This window comes from Malaclemys terrapin, chromosome 9 (assembly GCF_027887155.1).
Source record: "Malaclemys terrapin pileata isolate rMalTer1 chromosome 9, rMalTer1.hap1, whole genome shotgun sequence".
NCBI classification, from domain to species: Eukaryota; Metazoa; Chordata; order Testudines; family Emydidae; genus Malaclemys; species Malaclemys terrapin.
Genome location: NC_071513.1, coordinates 73989328 through 74007354, shown reverse-complemented (window position 1 = coordinate 74007354; position 18027 = coordinate 73989328). Strand labels below are relative to the sequence as shown.

General features: G+C 40.3%; 1 protein-coding gene across 5 annotated transcripts in view; it reads left to right on the top strand.

Moving 5' to 3' along the window:
- TFDP2 (transcription factor Dp-2) overlaps nt 1–18027 on the top strand; it is a 179088-nt gene that overhangs the window by 30633 nt on the left and 130428 nt on the right. For all 5 annotated transcript variants that reach the window (XM_054040717.1, XM_054040716.1, XM_054040714.1 and 2 more), the window contains one exon: nt 2862–2944. In XM_054040717.1, coding sequence (XP_053896692.1) covers nt 2930–2944 — 15 coding nt within the window. In that variant the 5' untranslated portion in view covers nt 2862–2929. Of the gene's footprint in view, nt 1–2861; nt 2945–18027 lie in introns of those variants that run through there.

Here is an 18027-nt window from a genome sequence, read left to right as displayed (position 1 = left end):
TTCATTGGATCCATGGGATTTGGATCTGTTCTCCTCTGTTCCTAGACAAAAGTCAAGATTGGTTCCACAAGGCAAACCTTGCCTAACATCTGAAGTTGCAAATACTAGGATTTTCTTGGAGCCAAAGATGTCTAAAGGCATTGAGGCTGGTATAGACAGTAGTATTGGCTTTACCACCAATATCAGAACCGAGAGAGACTTATTAATGTCCACCACAGGGAAATGAGTCTTCTCATTTGGATCCAGAGGCTCTCTTATGGAGAGAGAGAGAGAGGTTCTGATAGTTATTTCTTGGGCCTCTATTCCTGAGAGGAGGGGCAGGTCAGAGGACATTTTGTCTTTTTTTCCTCCAGAGTTATTGTTGCCTCTTCCCAAGATTCCAAAGGAATCCCTGGGCAAATCTTTTTCTCCCGTGGGACCTACATGTTCTTGGATTCTGATGCTGTCTCAAAAAAATAAAATAAAAAATCTGTTATGGATCTGAGATCGGATCTGCAATCAGAAAAGGATCAGAACAACCCAAAGAGCCACTTAGGTTTCAACCACTTAGGTCAGGATTTATTCCATTTCATGGACCTTTTGGACCTCCTCATCCTATGGGCATGTTTCCAGACTGGGGTACTGACAGGAATGGTATCATTGGGCTTCAGAGCCATATTGGCCCCCGTATAAGACATTTATGGGATCTCCCCAGGATGGCTGATGTAGAAATGTGCCTGTTTCCAAAGATCAGATCAAGACCTCTGGGATCCAGTAGCTACAAATAAATCTGCTACTCCTACTGTAGTATCTGATATCTTGTCAAAGGAAGATGAGGAAGTAGTTGAGCGCATGGAACAGCAGCAGTCAGAGAATGAGATTCAGACAGATTCTTCCCAGAATGAAAATGTGAGCATAATTTCATCTTCAGAATATACTCTCCAGTTCCACAACCTTGATCATATACCTTTATTGTTAGTTACCTTCTGCGACAGTGGAGGAAGCATCACATCCTGTTTCTGATATTTTGGGAGCTCCCTCAAAAAATAGAGTATTTTTGCCTACTTTGGATGGTCTTTTACAACCTACAAAAAGCTATTTGGGCCACTCCAGCTTCCTGTCAACCTGTATCTGAAAAAGCTGATGAACTTTACCAGTTCCCACATAAGGGGTTATTTTCTTACTCATCCCATTCCAGTTTCTTTAGTGGTAGCAGCTGTGAGCAACAGGTACAGTGGAAGCCAAGCACATTTTACACCCTACGACAGGGAGGGAAAGAAGTTGGATACCTTAGGGAGGAAGATGTTTTGTTTGGCTGGTATTAGGATAACTAATAGCAGGCTGTTGTGTCCTATTACAAATTTTGTTTAAGGGATAAGAGGACCACTTATAGAATGCTCTTAGAGCTTCTTTTGATGCTTTGGATTCTGGTGTTTGAGCTTTATCATATACTGTCACATTGAGAAGATATGCTTGTTAAAAGTTGAGGACCTTCTGCTTTGAGGGTGACTGACTTCTCAGTAATAAAACTGATCTTTTGGAGACTTTTTTTTTTTTTTTTAAGACAAGATTGACTGCTCATTCTCTTTGTCTTCTTTTGGAAGTAGAATATAATCAATCTACTTTTTCATTTAGGTATCAGAGGCAATTCTGTACTCCTCCATCGTCTCGGTATTTTATTTGTCACATAGGCATCAACAGCCTGCTTCCTCTCAGATCCAGCAGAAGAGAGTCATTTCAATCTCAAATAAAGTCAAAGTAGTCTTCAGCTTCTATATCATCATTGAATTGGAGATGTCAGATTTGACATGACCACAAGTGTGGCCAATCAATGGGCATTAGTTTTTCCTACCTTTTTGTTTGGAGACAGTCTGACTCATTTTGCAAGCCATTGGAATCTGATAACCTCCAACAAATTGGTATTCTCCAAATCATTCAATGAGTGGGAATATTCAGAGGCATTCAAAGAAAAAATATGAAGGTTGGTTACTTATAACCAGAGTTCTTTTGAGATGATCTTCCCCCCCCGTTTTGTTTTTTGTTTTTGTTTTTAATTCACACTCCCTGCCCTCCTTCCTTTCTTTCTGAGTCTTTACAGATAGTTTATCTGAGACAACAGTGGAAGGAACGGAGGTGGTAGAGGGCACGGTGTGCCCCCTTTTTATAGCCTCACTCTCAGAATGTTTGCAAATAGGGACAGGAGGAGTGGAAGGGGGCATGCGAGCATTTCAACAGGCACTGCTTGGAGAAAGTTCCACAGTCTAGAGTAGACTACATTGGTAGGCATGTTCCCATGAGTGTGACTATTCCAGTTATAAGTAAGTATCCTTCATTTCTTAAAGACCTGAAAATGATGAGAGAACACTGAGTTTGTACTCTTTCTTGCTGGGACTTACAAAGAAGGCCTGAAAAAAAATGCCGCAAGCATGTTTTGCTCTCTTTAATGTGAAATCTGGAATCTCAAGTCTTTTCTCTGCTGTTTTTGCTGGAAGTCCTTGCGTGGCCTACAGAACATTTATCAGTTATGAAGAGAATTCATTCAGTTCCAGTTTAGGGTTAGTATGCACCAACTATAACCAATTCAGGAGTTTTGGTTTCAACACTTACTAATAGGATAGCCTGCTCCTTTAGTAGTAGTAGTTAGTATAGTTAGGCCCTTATGATATACTTGGTACGTCTTTACCGTTAATAACTATCCTAAACTGTGTTACATTCCCAGTGGTCTTGCAAAATGTGACTCCAGGTGATGCTTAGTCTGTCTCTGAAAATTATCACCACCCAAGACACCCATTTACAGTCTGTGGGGTAATGCATTAAATTAGTGATGTACTTCAGGAATCAATTTTAATTATATATGGTGTTAAAATCTGTCTTTTTAACAGGATGTACATTTTGAAGATGAAAAAGGATAACTTATGGTTTTACAGAATATAAAGAAATATTGTCTGACATGACGGCGAAAAATGTAAGTATTATAAGCCAAAGGTCTACCAGTTACTCTGGCCTTTTGAATTTGGCCAGGGATTAATTGTGACATTAGTGTGAATTATAGTACATGGGTGTTGCGTGTATGAGAACCTCCTATTGCGACAGTATAAACACTTCCCCAGTATTTTAAAAATATTTATCATCTTTCACAGCCCATAGGAGAATTAGCTTGATTAGTTAATAGGTTTTTCTCAGCTTTTGTGCTACCTGTTAACAGAAATGTTAAGTCTAAGAAATAAGTATTGCATTTATTTCTGAAAAATGATGGGCTTGATGGTCCATTTTTTTGGGATTGAGTTCTATAGACTATGTCCATCTCCTATGAAAGTTCTATCTTCTGTGCACAAGTCCCGTCCAGCTGATTGACAGTTTAAATGTTTTAGTTGAATATAACTGTCATGGGAGTTTAGGGTTATGGAGCTCAAATCTTGCTGTTTTTCTTCCTTCATCCAACCTTTCCTTTTAGTTCCTACAGCTGAAAAACTTCCTCCAGGCTTTGTCTCGCATCTTGATTATTGCAACCTCCTTCCTGTGATATCCCTAACACCCACATCTTCCTCTTTTGGTTCATACAAAATGCAGTTGCCAAGCTTCTTTGCCCCAGATCTTTCACCATGTCATTCTTGTTTTGCATATCCCCACTGACACTTCAGTTTTCCATTGCATCAAATTCAAGTTTGTTGTCCTCACCTTTAATGTCCTTCATATAACTCTCCCCCTCCCTGTTTAATTTTATTTTGTGTTGGGCCTCCTACCCATTTCTTTCCCTCTGTCAGTGATGTGAGCCTTGAACACCCTTGTCTGCTTCCTTACTCATGGAATACCTTTCTGAACTGATTTGTAAGGCTACTGCTCCCTCCTCCTTCAAATCTCTCGTGAGGTATGTGCCATACCACCTCCCCATCCACAAGACAAAATCAGACAAATAATTGATTCTTGTTTAATTTTAAGGGGGGGATATTTTCTAGTGAGCTAGAACCATTAAATTATTCCTATGTAACTGAGCTTTGATTGCCAGTTAAGTCCAGCTACTTCAACATGGTTGCAATTGCTACTCTACACACTCCACAAACGTTAGTCTGTGGTAAACCTACCGATGTTTGCACCCTGGAACAGATATATGGAGCGCCTAGATACTAGCATTTATGATCCTATTAGTCAACTCAAGTTAACTGATAATCAGTTAACTCAGGCTAAAATAGAATCGCAAACTTCAGTCTAGACACATCCCAAGTTACAGTTAGTCTTGTTTTAAGTTAATTTGTAAGCTCTTTGGGATAAAGACAATCTCTGTTTCATTGTGCAGCATAGTGGGAATTAATCCTGAATGGGGCATCTGGGCATTACTGCAATACGAATAAGAAAAGTACAAACAATTTGTTCTTTGTAGGTCATATCTAATTGGCAGATCCCTGACCATGTACTGTTGTATGAATTTGATTGTTACAGTTACATAAAGAGACCATGTTGGAGGAGGAAAAATCCTAGGAAACACCTTTCTGGAAGGTGCTACTACCTAGTTTAAATTTTTTAATCCTGAGCATATAACTCTTCTGAGACTTGAAGATGAACTTAGAAATAGGACTATATTTTACACAAATTTGTATACTGCTATCCCTCAAATTAATTGTTTTGCCATTTGAAATGGAGCAGATACTTCTGCCATAGACTTTGTACATCAGACTTCAGCTCACAACAAATGATTGAGTTGAGCTATAATGGTAATAGTAACTGAGGAATCCCAATCATTTGCACAGTATTGTAGGAAACTACCTCAAGTAGCTGTTCTGTTAATTTTAATGCTTTGTACTAATACAAAATGAACATCAGTCATTGTGTTTATTTTAATGTATAATGTTTACCAGAGCCACTTATTATAACTTTTTGCTTCTGGAATTACTCTAGAATCTTTGCCTCAACAAAGAGGTGTATAGTAGGCATTTCTAAACAAAGTGTATTTAAGTGAATAAACAAATTTTTGCATACAAGCCAAGCTCTGATTGCTACAATTAAAAATAATTATCATTATATAAATATCTAAGGCCTGGTCTACTCTTAAAAGTTTTGTCAGCATAACTATGTAGGATAGTGTTTCTTAAAAAAAAAAAAAAATTTTTTTTTTTTTTTTTTTTTTTAAATCACATCCCTAACAGGCATACTATGCTGGCAAAAGCCTAATGCAAGATGCAGTTATATTGACAAAAAAGTGCTTTTGCATCATAGTTTATTTAATTGGGGAAGCTGGTAGTAAGTTATACCAGTGAAAGAACTCTTTTACTGGTATAAACTGCATCTCCATCAGAGGGTTTGCTGGTGTAGCTATACCAAGATCAGTATACAAGCAAACCCTTTCTGTTGTAGACAAGGCCTAAGATACACTTTGAAGTGTATCATTAATTCTGGTAATAGAATCAGTTTCAAATTAGTCACTCTGGTAAAATTCCATGTCAAGTACTGAGAAGGTGCAAGAAATTGCCTTTCAGACTACAGAAGTGTCAACTGAATACAGTTAATTCTTCATGAGGTGTTGAACCCCCTGTCTGAAAGGTATAAATTAACTGTCTACACCGCCTACGGCATTTTTTTTTAGCTCGTCAGGTGCATTCTAAACCTCTTTTTACCTGGATTTGTAGAATTACTGAAACTAGTTAAATTGTAATTAAAAAAAAAAAAAAAACCTGTAACCTAGAAAGGGGAAAATGAGGTGTTTTTGTTTTGCTGCTTGATGATATATAAAACATTTTTTCAGTATATATATTTGCCCTTTAAACATTTCTAGTTCTTGTTCCCAATTGCTAGGTACAAAAATCATAGGTGGCCATTCACTTTCACAATATGCATTGTTTCATTTTATTCATAAGGTGCAACATAAATGTTCAGCATTTGTTGTGGAAATTATTAACAAGAAATTTGTCATAACACAGATTAATTTAATCCTATATCTTCACAAGTAGAAGAAACTGAGTGACTTAAAATGCGTCAGACGTTGAAATTCTTGCCAAAGGTGAACAGAATATTATTTTCAAAATGTTTTAAAATATTGGCTACGAAAGAAAAGTTCTCTAATTTTCCGTGTGACAATTCCTTTTTGAAAGTAGGCTTATCTTCAATGTATGTAGATTTTCTTTGTCAATCTTCTCTGCTTGTTGGAGTTACACATTCTTGTTCAATATAGTTTATATCTTCCTGAGCTAAGGTGTGGCACAGCTAAAACTGCAATCTTTAACCACAAGGCTATGAAACACTTGACTGAAGGGAAACTGTATCTACTTTGTTCAGCTTTTAAATATATATCCAAAACCTGCAAGCACTTAATTTTTAGAGAAAGTGTGTGGAGCATTCCTACCCTGGATTGGTTGCCAATCTTTTCTTTTTTGGGGTTGTTCCAGTTTTTGGTTAGTTTGGGTGTGCTGAAGGGAGACATTCCCACATGCCCCTCTTCTGTAGACGTGTACCAAAATGACTTGGATCTTGTAAAAACATCATAATGAAACATAATGTGCTCGTATTTTGATGCAATATTGTGATGTTGCACCAAACTGCCATTCTTTTTAACTTAATAACATGACAGCTTGAACAAACTCAGGTTCGTTTAGGCCTGCCACTTCTCTTAACTTTGAATCTTGTCTAAGGGTACGTCTATACTTACCTCCGGGTTCGGTGGTAAGCAATCGATATTCTGGGATCGATTTATTGCGTCTTGTCTAGACGCGATAAATCGTTTCCGGAAATGCTCGCCGTCGACACCGGTACTCCTGCTCTGCGAGAGGACTAAGCGGAGTCGACGGGGGAGCCTGCCTGCCGCGTGTGGACCCGCGGTAAGTACCTTGTAGTTCGAACTAAGGTACTTCGACCTCAGCTACGTTATTCACGTAGCTGAAGTTGCGTATCTTAGTTCGAACTGGGGGGTTAGTGTAGACCAGCCCTAAGATTCAGTTGGGTCTTCACTAGGCTGTTTTTAAACCTTTGGTGTACAGGCTACTTCCAAATAGAGTTGTGTCTGCAGGGATTATAAAGCTTGAGCTGAGATGATCATATCTATTTCACTGGATGCTTTGTTTAGTGGTGAAAGTTAGTGTCACTGTTGTATTGAATGTACTGTATACACTTCTCACATTGCTAAGCTTCTGCTATAACTTTAAATCTTTAGAGTCCTTACAATAGAGAACAAAAACTTGAGACACTTCCTTTTACATTTTTACATATAGTTGTCTCTTTTTCTTACCTTAACTTTGTTTAAACTGTGTTGTCACCCTCCCCATTGTATGGTCAGAGAATGAAAAATTCAATGTTTGAACTTTAGTACAGGAAAAATCTTCAGTTCAAATCTTAAGTTCAAATCTTAATAAAAAATTATATGTAGCTTTCAATGTTCCATCTAAGCACAATGATGAACCAACAGGAAAAAAAAGTACAATTGCAAAGCTGAAGTTGAAAACTTAAAAGCATCTGCAAATCAAGATGTTCTCACTAAAAGCGCCCAGATTAACCATAACTCTTGCCTCTCTCCTCCTCACAATGCTACTAGCTCTTATGTCTTATACTTTTATAGTGCCGCTCATCCCACTGTCTTCCCCTTTGCAGACAGCTCCAGTCTCCTTACCCAGCAATTCCTCCCCACCACTGTGCTTCCAGTTACCAGGGGTCCTGTGGAAAACTGTTTTTATTTACATAATCGCATACTATCATAATGCATAGATACAAAAGGGTCAAATTAACGTTGCACAGACAACCTTAATTCTGACATTTCCTAACTTTTGAGTGCTAGAATTTGCAACCTGAAAGCTCTTTTAATGTAGTTTTTTTGGATGTAACATTTTTGTTGAAAAAAATCATTTCAGCCTGTGGACCCATATTGACTCCCCGACATGGGTCTTCATCGGGATTGGGATCTTTAGCTCCACAACATGGTCCCCTACCACTTGAGCTAATAGAGCAACTGGTAGTGGTAGAATCTTCTATGCAAACCTGCCATTAGAGAGGGATGGAGAGAGACATTTGCCAGTGACTTTCACAGTTATTTGCTAGACAGCAAAGGAATGTTGAGGAATAATGGGTTATAGTCCTGGTTCTGTAGGGAGTGTGCTCTAGTGGTTAGACTTTCTTCCTCTGTCCCCAAAGCAATTCCTTGCCCCTCTCCGTCCCCCACTCCTCAGATCTTGTCCAGGCTCCTTCTTTGCTCCTGTCTTCCCACTGCTCCTGTTCCTATTCTCAACTTCTCTTCATCACTCTACATTCAAGGCAGGTAGATTCCTCCTTGTCCTCCATACTGCCTGGGCGAGGGAGGCACTGAGAGCACAGAGGCCTGTCTCCTTGCACTCAGTTGTGGTGCGTGATGCCAAGAGAAGCAATTGCATAAAAAGTCCTTCTCCATTCCTGAAGCCCTGGAATGAAGCATGCACAGTCACTTTGTTGGAATAGTGCCTGAGCAGTCTGGCTAGCATTTAAGAGCTGTGAGGGGATGGCATGTGCCCAGTACAGATAGAATCTTCAGTGAGTTTAGCTGGCAATCTCTTGACAAGTCTGTACTGAATTGCAGTTTTTCAAAAGCTCATAAATAGGCCAAATTTATGCAATTTTTTATGGTGATGGCAAAATACATATTCCTGACACCACGGAGAAGCTGTGCTTCTCCCCTGCCAAACTTCAAGTCCCTGGTCTCAAGCATGGAGGAGCCAGAGCTGCTCAATTAAACAGTTCTAGACATTTGTTTAACACTGGCAAAACAAAATATTTTTCCCTAATATAGTTCTTTGAAATGGCCAAACCATTTTAGCTAAAGCTTCCCAGAAAAATTCAGCCTGGACAGTTTTTAAATTTGGCAAAGTTTTCCAGTTGCTTATAACAGGATACTTAATGAGTGTTGGGTAACCTTAACTATAGGCGATGCTACCTGAGCCACTTGTATATATCCGTGTATAATCTGCAGAATCACCAAGAAGTCATACAGCAAACTTAAGTAATTGCATGATGCTTAACCCTTATCTGCCATTTTCCAGTATTTCTTGTATCTTGTTTAAAATTTAGATCAAGTTCTAAGGGGCAAGGAATATGGAGTATTGGCCTAGAAAGCCCATAATATACTACTAGGAACTGTAGAATAATAGGTACTCAAGTTTCCTCCTAGTTCTTTGTCCTATCCATTGAACTAGGATATCTTATACAAAAATTCACAGTAAGTTCTGGGACAATGTAGAGGGTGGCAGAAATCCTTTGCTTTTTCCAATTTTGATCCTGTGCCTTCACAATGAGAAAATCATAATTACACCGCTTCCAGAGCTGTCAAACCACTTCCTATATATCTGTTTCTCTGCTTACCCCCACATGGTTAAAATCTTCCACTGTGCTTTCCAGCTGTACAAAGCCACCACCTCTAAGAGTCAAAAGCCCTTGGTCTTACAATAAGACAGCTAGGAGAGCTGTAAAAGCCAGTAAGGAGAGTCAGGCCCTTTCCAGACTAAAGAATCTGGAGAGGTTGTGGGAGAAGGCTTTGACAGCTCCCAGGTGGGATAGATATAAACAGAAATTGTCACTTGGACAAGGGCTGGGGAGGAAAGATTTTGTCACTCTGGTGGGAGAAGGTTTGACCACTGAGTATGTTCATTATTCCATCTAGCACTTACATTTCTTGAATTATACATTACATCATAATTTGTGTCTGTGCAGGACATGAATAGATGCATGCTAACTAAAAATACTAACTTTGCCACTCAAAGGCACTCCAGTCAATTGGCCACAATTTTTTTTTTTGACCAAATTATTCAACTACCACAAGGCGGAGAAAAGAAAAGGAAAAAAATAACCTCAAAACATGCTGTTCAACAAACTGAGCTTGCAAATAATTTTTATAATTTCATCCTACTATATAGATTCAAGAAAACATGTTTACAAATAATGTTTTTTTACTGTGTTGGCTTGATGCTAACAGCTGCAGATGCATGGGGTATGGTCACCTAATTGACTTACTGCTTTTTGAAAGCCACATCAGAAGCATATAGATACACATAGTCTCTTTAGAAGTTGCTCCTTTTCTCACACTCTGCTTCTGGCTTCCTTCTCCATGCTCTGACATCTCTGCCTTTATGGATGATATACTGGTATGACACACTTGACACACACTTGTGTGATGGTTAAAGATTACAACTTATTTTAATCCACAATGGTTAAATGCCTGTGATTTTAACATTTTAGGTAATGCTTACAGCTTAATGCTTTAAGGGGGCCCAGGTTTTACCACATAGTTACAACTGTAGTCTTCTGACTGGGAGCTAGTTGAACTGACATCCATCAGATTACCCACCTGTGTCACCTGCCAGGTTATTTGGTATCTCTTGGTTGGGAACACTCCTTTCTCCTCTCTCCTGTTAATATTGTCTTGTAATCTACAGGAAGTGATGATTCATATTGCTCCCTATTTTCCTTATACTGATCTGTTACCCCTAAATTATCCAAATAGCTAATCCCAGGTTTTACCATTTAAGGACATTGGAACTGGACTAAACTGCAAGATTTTGCCAGCACTTCACTTGGCTGCTCTCCCCAACTCAGAATTCTTAGAGCTAGGCCCAGGTTAAGCAAGTCAGAACTGATTTGATAAATGCAGAATGAGAGAATCTGGAGCAGCTGAATATAATGTTCTAGTGGCCCAGGACCTTTCCACAAGTTCAAATAATCATCACCTGGTTAACATTCTTTTTTACTTTGTTCTTGACTCCCTGTCAAACACAGCAGGGGAAGAAGGTTACACCATGAAGCATGGCCCTTGGGGACAGATACATTTGACTTTCCATTCAGATGGTGGAGTTAACTGTTAGTTTCCCAGTGAAACCTCAGAGTGTTGATCTGGAACCTCAGTTGAGTGCCTTGTTACTGCTGTTCAATTCCTCTCTCCTTCCATACTCAGAAAATACTTGAGATAACCTAGTTCTTGGATGATACTTTCTGGAAAAGGGGCACAGAGGTATTTTAATATGAACTTGTGTTATGTTTGAGTTAGTATGCACTCTGGACAATAGTTTTAAAGTGGTTTGAAACCCACTTCTTGGTGGCCTAGACATGTCATTAGTCCCTGCCAAGGGCACTGAGATAGCTGTCCCTCTTATACATGATTAGATGCCAAATTCTTCTGGGGGATGGGGACCCTAGAAAAGTTAATTCTTTGCAGAATACCATTTTAAATTGATGGCTCAAAGCATTGCCATTGGCATGTACAAATAAAATTCCTCTAGTTTTTTCAGGTGGAGGTGTGGAATTGGAAGTAAGCTTTTGGGTCTGTCTGAGCCAGAGTCTGTGTTCAGATCCAATACTCCATCTTTTTCATATGCTCTAAACAGGGCCATCCCTAGGGTACTGCGAATCAGGGCGATTGCCCTGGCCCCACGCTTCGGGGGTCCCCACAGGTGGGGAGATGAGGCGGGAGGTGAACAGGGTGAGGAGGTGAGCGGAGCTGAGGAGGAGCACCCCTACCAGAACACACACACACACCTCCGCGCCTCCTGCTCGCTGGCGGGAGCTGCCGATCAGCGCATTCCCCTCCCTCCCTGTGCCTACTGCTGGCTGCATATCAGATCAGTTTCGCGGCATCAGGAGATGCTGGGCGGGGGGAGAGGAGGAGCGAGGGCGCATCACTCTCGGAGGGGGGAAGGGGCGGGGGCAGAAAGAAGCGCGGCGGGGGGTGGGACCTTGGGGGAAGGGGTGGAGTAGGGGTGGGGCTTGGGCAGGGCCGAAGGGAAGCACCCCCCACAGCAGATAGGTGCCGAGTTTCTAATGTCCCGCGCCCCGCACCCCCTTAGGAACGGCCCTGGCCCTAAAACCCTTGTAAGTGTCAATATAGATGCAACTTTATAGCCTTTCCTAGAGCTAGGTGGGCAATGAAAACTGTTCTTGCTCCTTTGGCAGTGATCAATTACAGTGTAATTCTGTTAGTTTTCAGAAGGTTTCACCTGTTCCAATCTTGATGCGCTTGTCATGCTCCTGGTGTCTTCATATTCCACTCTTCATGAAACCTTGCAAATTTAACAGAGGGTCCTGTGGCACCTTTAAGACTAACAGAAGTATTGGAGCATAAGCTTTTGTTGGTGAATGCCCACTTCATCAGACAGGCATCACAAAAGCTTATGCTCCAATACTTCTGTTAGTCTTAAAGGTGCCACAGGACCCTCTGTTGCTTTTTACAGATTCAGACTAACATGACTACCCTCTCTGATATTTGCAAATTTAGTGTATTTCAGTCTTCAGGCTCTTGTGCTTTTGAATTTAACCAAGATATTATAATTGTAAGCTCTTTTGTGTTGGATCTTGTCCATTACGTGCTTATAAAGTTCTCGGTTCATGTTAGGAATATTTATTTATAGAATCCTTAATGGAATTTAGTTGAGATCAAAGTTAACTAAATGTTAAGACATTCAAAAGTGTGGGGTTTTTTTTGTTTTGTTTTGTTTTTTTTGTCTCTTCAAACCTGTCCTGTGTCTTTGTTCTCATGGTGCACCAAGTCCAAGACACGTCTGAAATAGTGTCAGCAGGCAAAGTCCTGTCACTCTGAAATGGCTTCTGATTTATTTTATACTTTCCAAACAAATGCTTCTCCCGAACTAAGTGAGATACATATGCCAAAATTACTTTTCTTTTTTTTTTTCCTCCCAAGAAAGTTAGATGAGGTTCCAAAATAGAACTTAGACTGGAGATAGGTTTTTGTTTTTTCCTTTTTTTCTCCCCCCAACCATAATTCCATTTACTGGATGAACATTTTAACAAGTCCTAAATTATCTTTTTAAATGAACATCATTGTCAGGTTCAGCCCCTGCAAATGATCTACTTGAAGTGCAAGCAAATTTGAAGCCGTTCAGATGGTGTTGATTCAGTGTAGGTCACTGTTATTTCCCACCTGGTCTGGTCGTCTGAGTAGCTTCAGTGTTATAAGTATTAACTCTTCATAACAGAGCCACAGTTTAGTGAGGAAAAGAAGTATAGTTTGTACTATCAACTAGATGAACTGTTTTGGCAATAAGGCTGTTCTGGTTTGGCCTGTATCAAATTCCAAACGATGGTGGAAGAATAATTTAAAACATCTTCTATATTCTTAAAAACCTGTCACTTCTTTATTTGTTTTTTTGTGTGATTTTACTACTTTATAAGTGAGAACATATAATATTTCTGTGTAAGTGTAATTAATTCGTTTGAGAAATAGGTGGGATATTTTTCTGTTAGGTTTAAACCACACACACGTATAGAGGAAGAAGCATGCACTCGATTACATCTTTTTATAACTTGTATTTTGGACATCCATAACCCCCTTTGTCCAAAACTTTCAAAGCACTTTCAAGCTCATGAATAAATCTTACAACATCCCAATGAAGTAATTCTTATCTTTTCTATATCATCATCATGATGTTCCCATTACATCTCTGGGCGTTTAGGGCAGTGGCGAAGATCCTCCACTTCTGTCTGTTTTTGGCAAGTCTTTCAATGGTTCGCCAGCTGTGCCCCAGGTTTTTCAGCTTGGCTTCCACAGCTCTTCGCCATGTTGTTTTCGAGCGGCCTCATTTTCGCTTGCCTTCAGGTGTCCATCTTATTGCTGCTCTGGTGATGGAATCAGTTTCCATCCAAAGCACATGGCCAATCCATCTCCAATGCCTCCTGGCAATGATGGTGCTCGCACTGTGTCAATGGATCTTGGTTTGAGATTGTTCTGGACCAAAAGACAAGGAGGATTTTTCTGAGACAGGTTGTATGGAATTAGGGCAGTTTTGACAAGTCATACTTTATCATTCCCCGGCATTCTGCACTATAAAGTAATGTTGAAAGTACGGACCTCTGATAAATCTTGAGTTTGGTTTTGGTGTTGTATTTTGATGATTTCCAGGCTGTATTTAAGCTCCTGAAGGTGTTCCTGGCTTTATTGATTTTGTTCTGGATGTCCTAGCTTGTTCCACCATCCTGGCTGATGGTGCTGCCCAAGTATGTGAATGTTTCTACAGTGGTGAGAACATAATCCTCTATCCATAGTGGTGGTGGTGAGGCAATATTAAAGGTCAAGATATCTGTCTTACTGTGGTTGATTTTCAGTCCAATTTGCTGGCTGACTGCATTGAGTCAAGTTGTTTTTTCTTGTATATGGTGTTGGGTATGTGATAGGAGAGCGAGATCATCTGCAAAGTCCAGGTCTTCAAGGGATGAGAAGGGTGTCCTTTGAGACCCCTGCATTAAATGTCCCGGTCCACAGGCCATCTGCGGCCCAAAAACCTTCCCACTGTGGCCCACGGAGGAGAGACCCATGTAGACACGTTGCCAGCAATGTCTGCTGTAGGCGCCACTCCCCAAGCTCCCATTGGCTGGGGGAGAGGGATAGAGATACCATCACTAGCCACTGGGCGGAGTCAGCATCATTAGTTGCCAGGCAGGGTCAGCCATGGAGGCAACATCACTTTTTTCCACGATGAATATAAACAAGTCAAAATACCAAACAACTATCTGATGCTCACCTTGCTGCAATCATGAAGGTTTCAACTGCTCAGTCACTGAGGCCAAACATCAACAAACTGACAGAACTGAAGTGGAGTCTGGCAAACACTAAAACTCTCTTTCAGGCGAAGAACTATATAAAGCTGTATGACAGTTTTATTATTTCTAAGAAATTCAAAATAAAAGATACAATATAAATGTTTTCTGAACACCATCTTCAGTGACATTATTGGCCCCGGGAGGGTTTGAGGACTGGCACTGGCCCTAAAGTAAATTGAGTTTGAGACCCCTGTTTTAATGCCTCTTGGCATGTCTTTCGTTGTACGCTGCATTATCCAGTCGATGGCAATGTTGAAGAGGATTACAGACCTGACACACCCCGGATGTACTCCTGTTTTGACTTCAAAACTGAACTCACTGTGATCAACACTGCATGTAAAATTGAAATAAAAGCTTTTGATGATTATATGGAGAGGGATTTCATATGCCTACAGAATGCACCATAGGCTGGTTCTGTGAATGTTGTCAAAAGCCTTCTCAAAGTCTATGAAGTTTATATAGAGTTGTCATTGCCATTCTAAGTATTGTTCTATTATGTTCCGTAGAGTGAAGATCTGGTCTGTGCATCCACGCCCTTTCCAAAAACTGGCTTACTCTTTTATGAGAACGCTATCAACTGCCTCTGATATACGCTGGACTATGATCTTACAGAACACTTTACTTGGCACAGATAAAAGTGTTATTACACACCAGTTATTGCAATCCCTGAGAGTTCCTTCCTTTGGTATCTTCACTATAACCCCATTGGTCCATTCATCTGGCACTTTTTCCCTTTCCCACACTGATGTAAATAGAGGGGCCAGGATAGATGCTGCTAACTCAGGATTTACCTTGAACAATTCTACGTTCAAGTTATCCTTGCCAGGAGCTTTCCCAAAATTTTAAGGATTTGATGGCTTGAATGATCTCTTCCATAGTTGGGGTGTCTGTGTTATCAAGATATTCTTCTGCCTCCTGGATGTTTGTGTCCTCTGTAGTTGGGTCCCTGTTCAGCAATTCTTTGAAATGCTCTGTCCAGCGCATTTCTTGTTCTTTTTCTGTTAGTAGGTGGCCTTGTTTGTCCCTGATGAGTGTGTTTGTTGGTGTCTATCGTTTACCACTGATAAGCCGCATCATTTTGTAGATGGTTCCTTGTTCACCACAAGCAGCTGCATCCTCTGCTTGTGTTGCCAGATTATCACTATAATGTCGTTTGTCCTCTCTCACAAGGTGTTTGACCTCCCGGTGTGCCTTGCTCTGCTGCTCGTGGTATTTGTCCTTTAGCTTCTGGGATTTTGTGTCTAAAACTTTTTTCTTCTCGTCTGGTTTCTGTGGCGTTCCATGTGCTGGGTGTAATCCACTCCTTCCTTCTCTTCTCCCTGTAGCCTCGACAGGCTTCACTGCTCTGTTTATAAATTGCTGTTACTTTGTCCCACTTCTTGTTGATCTCATCTGCATTCCCCTCCTCTTCATCCAGGTCTGCAAGTGCCTGAAACCTGTTCTTTAACTGCAGAACGAAGGCTTTCTATATTTCGGGGGACTTTAACTTGTCAGGGTCATAATGTCTATGTCCCTTGTTTGGTGGACCCACACTTCTCAGTTTTAGCTTGATGGAGGCTGTCACAAGGTGGTGGTCGCTGCCAACATCTGAACCCCTTCTCACTTCACATCTGGCAGTGAGCGTCGCCATTTGCCATTGATCATCATATGGTCAATCTGGTTCTTATTTCTGCCATTTGGAGAACACCATGTCAGCTTGTGAATTTCACAATGTTGAAATAGGGTTCCGCCGATGACTAGGTCATTCATTTTATGGAAATCAACAAACCTCTCTCAGTTTTCATTCATGGTGCCACATCCATGTCTTCCCATTGCTCTGTCATTGTTTGTGTTCTCCTTACCGACCTTGGCGTTCAGGTTTCCCATGATGATAGTTAGGTCGTAGTGTGGTACTCTCACTAACTCTGCCTGTAATGTAAGGTAGAATTTGTCCTTTATTTCTTCATCACTGTCATTTATCAGAGCATAGCACTGAATCAGGGTGATATTATTGTGTTTCCCTTTCAGTCTGGCTCTCATAACTCGGCTGCTGATGGACTTCCATTCAAGCAGGGAATGCTCCACTTCCTCCTTCAAAAGGATGGCAGCACCCTCATGGTGTTGTCTATCATCTTATCCAAAATACAGCAAAGTTTCTCCCGAGGCTGTTGTTAATCTTCCTGATCCTGTCCATTTGCTCTCATTGACACCCAGGATGTGTAAGCTGTAGCATCTCATCTCTGCTGTGACCTGAGCTAGCTTCCCTGTTTCGTTGTTTTCTGTACATTCCAAAAAACAAGTTTGTTTTTGTCTTGGTGTTGAGTACTTGAGTCTTCATGCCAGTGGCTTCCTTTCGGCTTTCACCTCTGGTAATCATACGGGCCATTGACTCCTGAAGGCCATCACACACAATAATGATCAATTTCTCCATCGCTGTTTCTGTAAGATATTTTGGTTTTTTTACGGGACAAGGTTGTTATCCCTGTGCCTAACCCCCCAACCTGGAGGACCATGGTGTCTGTATTGTCTGGCCCCTCCCGCACAGACCAATCTGGCATGGTTGATCCTTCCAGGAGCAAAAAGCCTCCACCGACACAGACTCTGGGGATTGTTAGAGCACGCTAGCTGTCCCACCACGACAAGACACAGACAGCAGAGGACAGCCTTTTCTATATAGGATCTTACAAATACCTGAGCGCCTTCCAGTAGTGCATTAAGTTATGAGACTAGTATTTGTCATGTGGTTTGTTCTTGCATGTTTTTTTCAAGTTGGAAATGAATGTAGTGGCTTGTTGTGGTAGGTTTTTTAAAATATGTTGCTATGTATTAATTTTAGAGAAAGCAAAGTCAAAGAAATGCGTCTTGCACTTGGAGGAATCCGAATTATCCCAGTTTTTCACATGGCAAAATAATTTGGTGCGGTGATGTCTTACCAAAGGTCACAAGTGGTAAAGAAATACAATCAGAAAGTTCTAACAGGCAATCATTTTCCTGTATACCAAAATATTATATTGAAGTAAATTTTTAATGGCTTTGTATGAAGTATCGTGCAGTGCTTGAAACCCCCAACAAACTTGAATGAATCATTGGTCACATTGTCCCACTCTTTTTGAAATAGGATTCCCCATTGCTTTCTATGAGAAGTCTTCATTAAAAATTAATGGGATGATGTGGCCTTCTCATGTCACACTTCCATAAGTCTGCGCTGTCTAATTTCTCTCACATTTAAGACTCTAATTTCAAAGTATTTCTGAATTATTATTTTTTAAATAGGCTAATAAGTTTTATAACTTAAGTGGAAAATACAAAGTATAAAACTTTCAAGAATCTTTTTAAGAGGTTAATACACTTTATTTTCCACAGTTTTGTTTTCGTCTAGTTATGTATCAAGTTTAAACTTAATACCAGTTAATCTTTTTGTGTGGAAAGAACAGGGAGAAAGGAAAAGAGGTAGAATGCAGGGAGGGAAAGATCATTATAAGAAAATTAAAAGTGACTGAGCGCATGGCGTATAAAGAACAT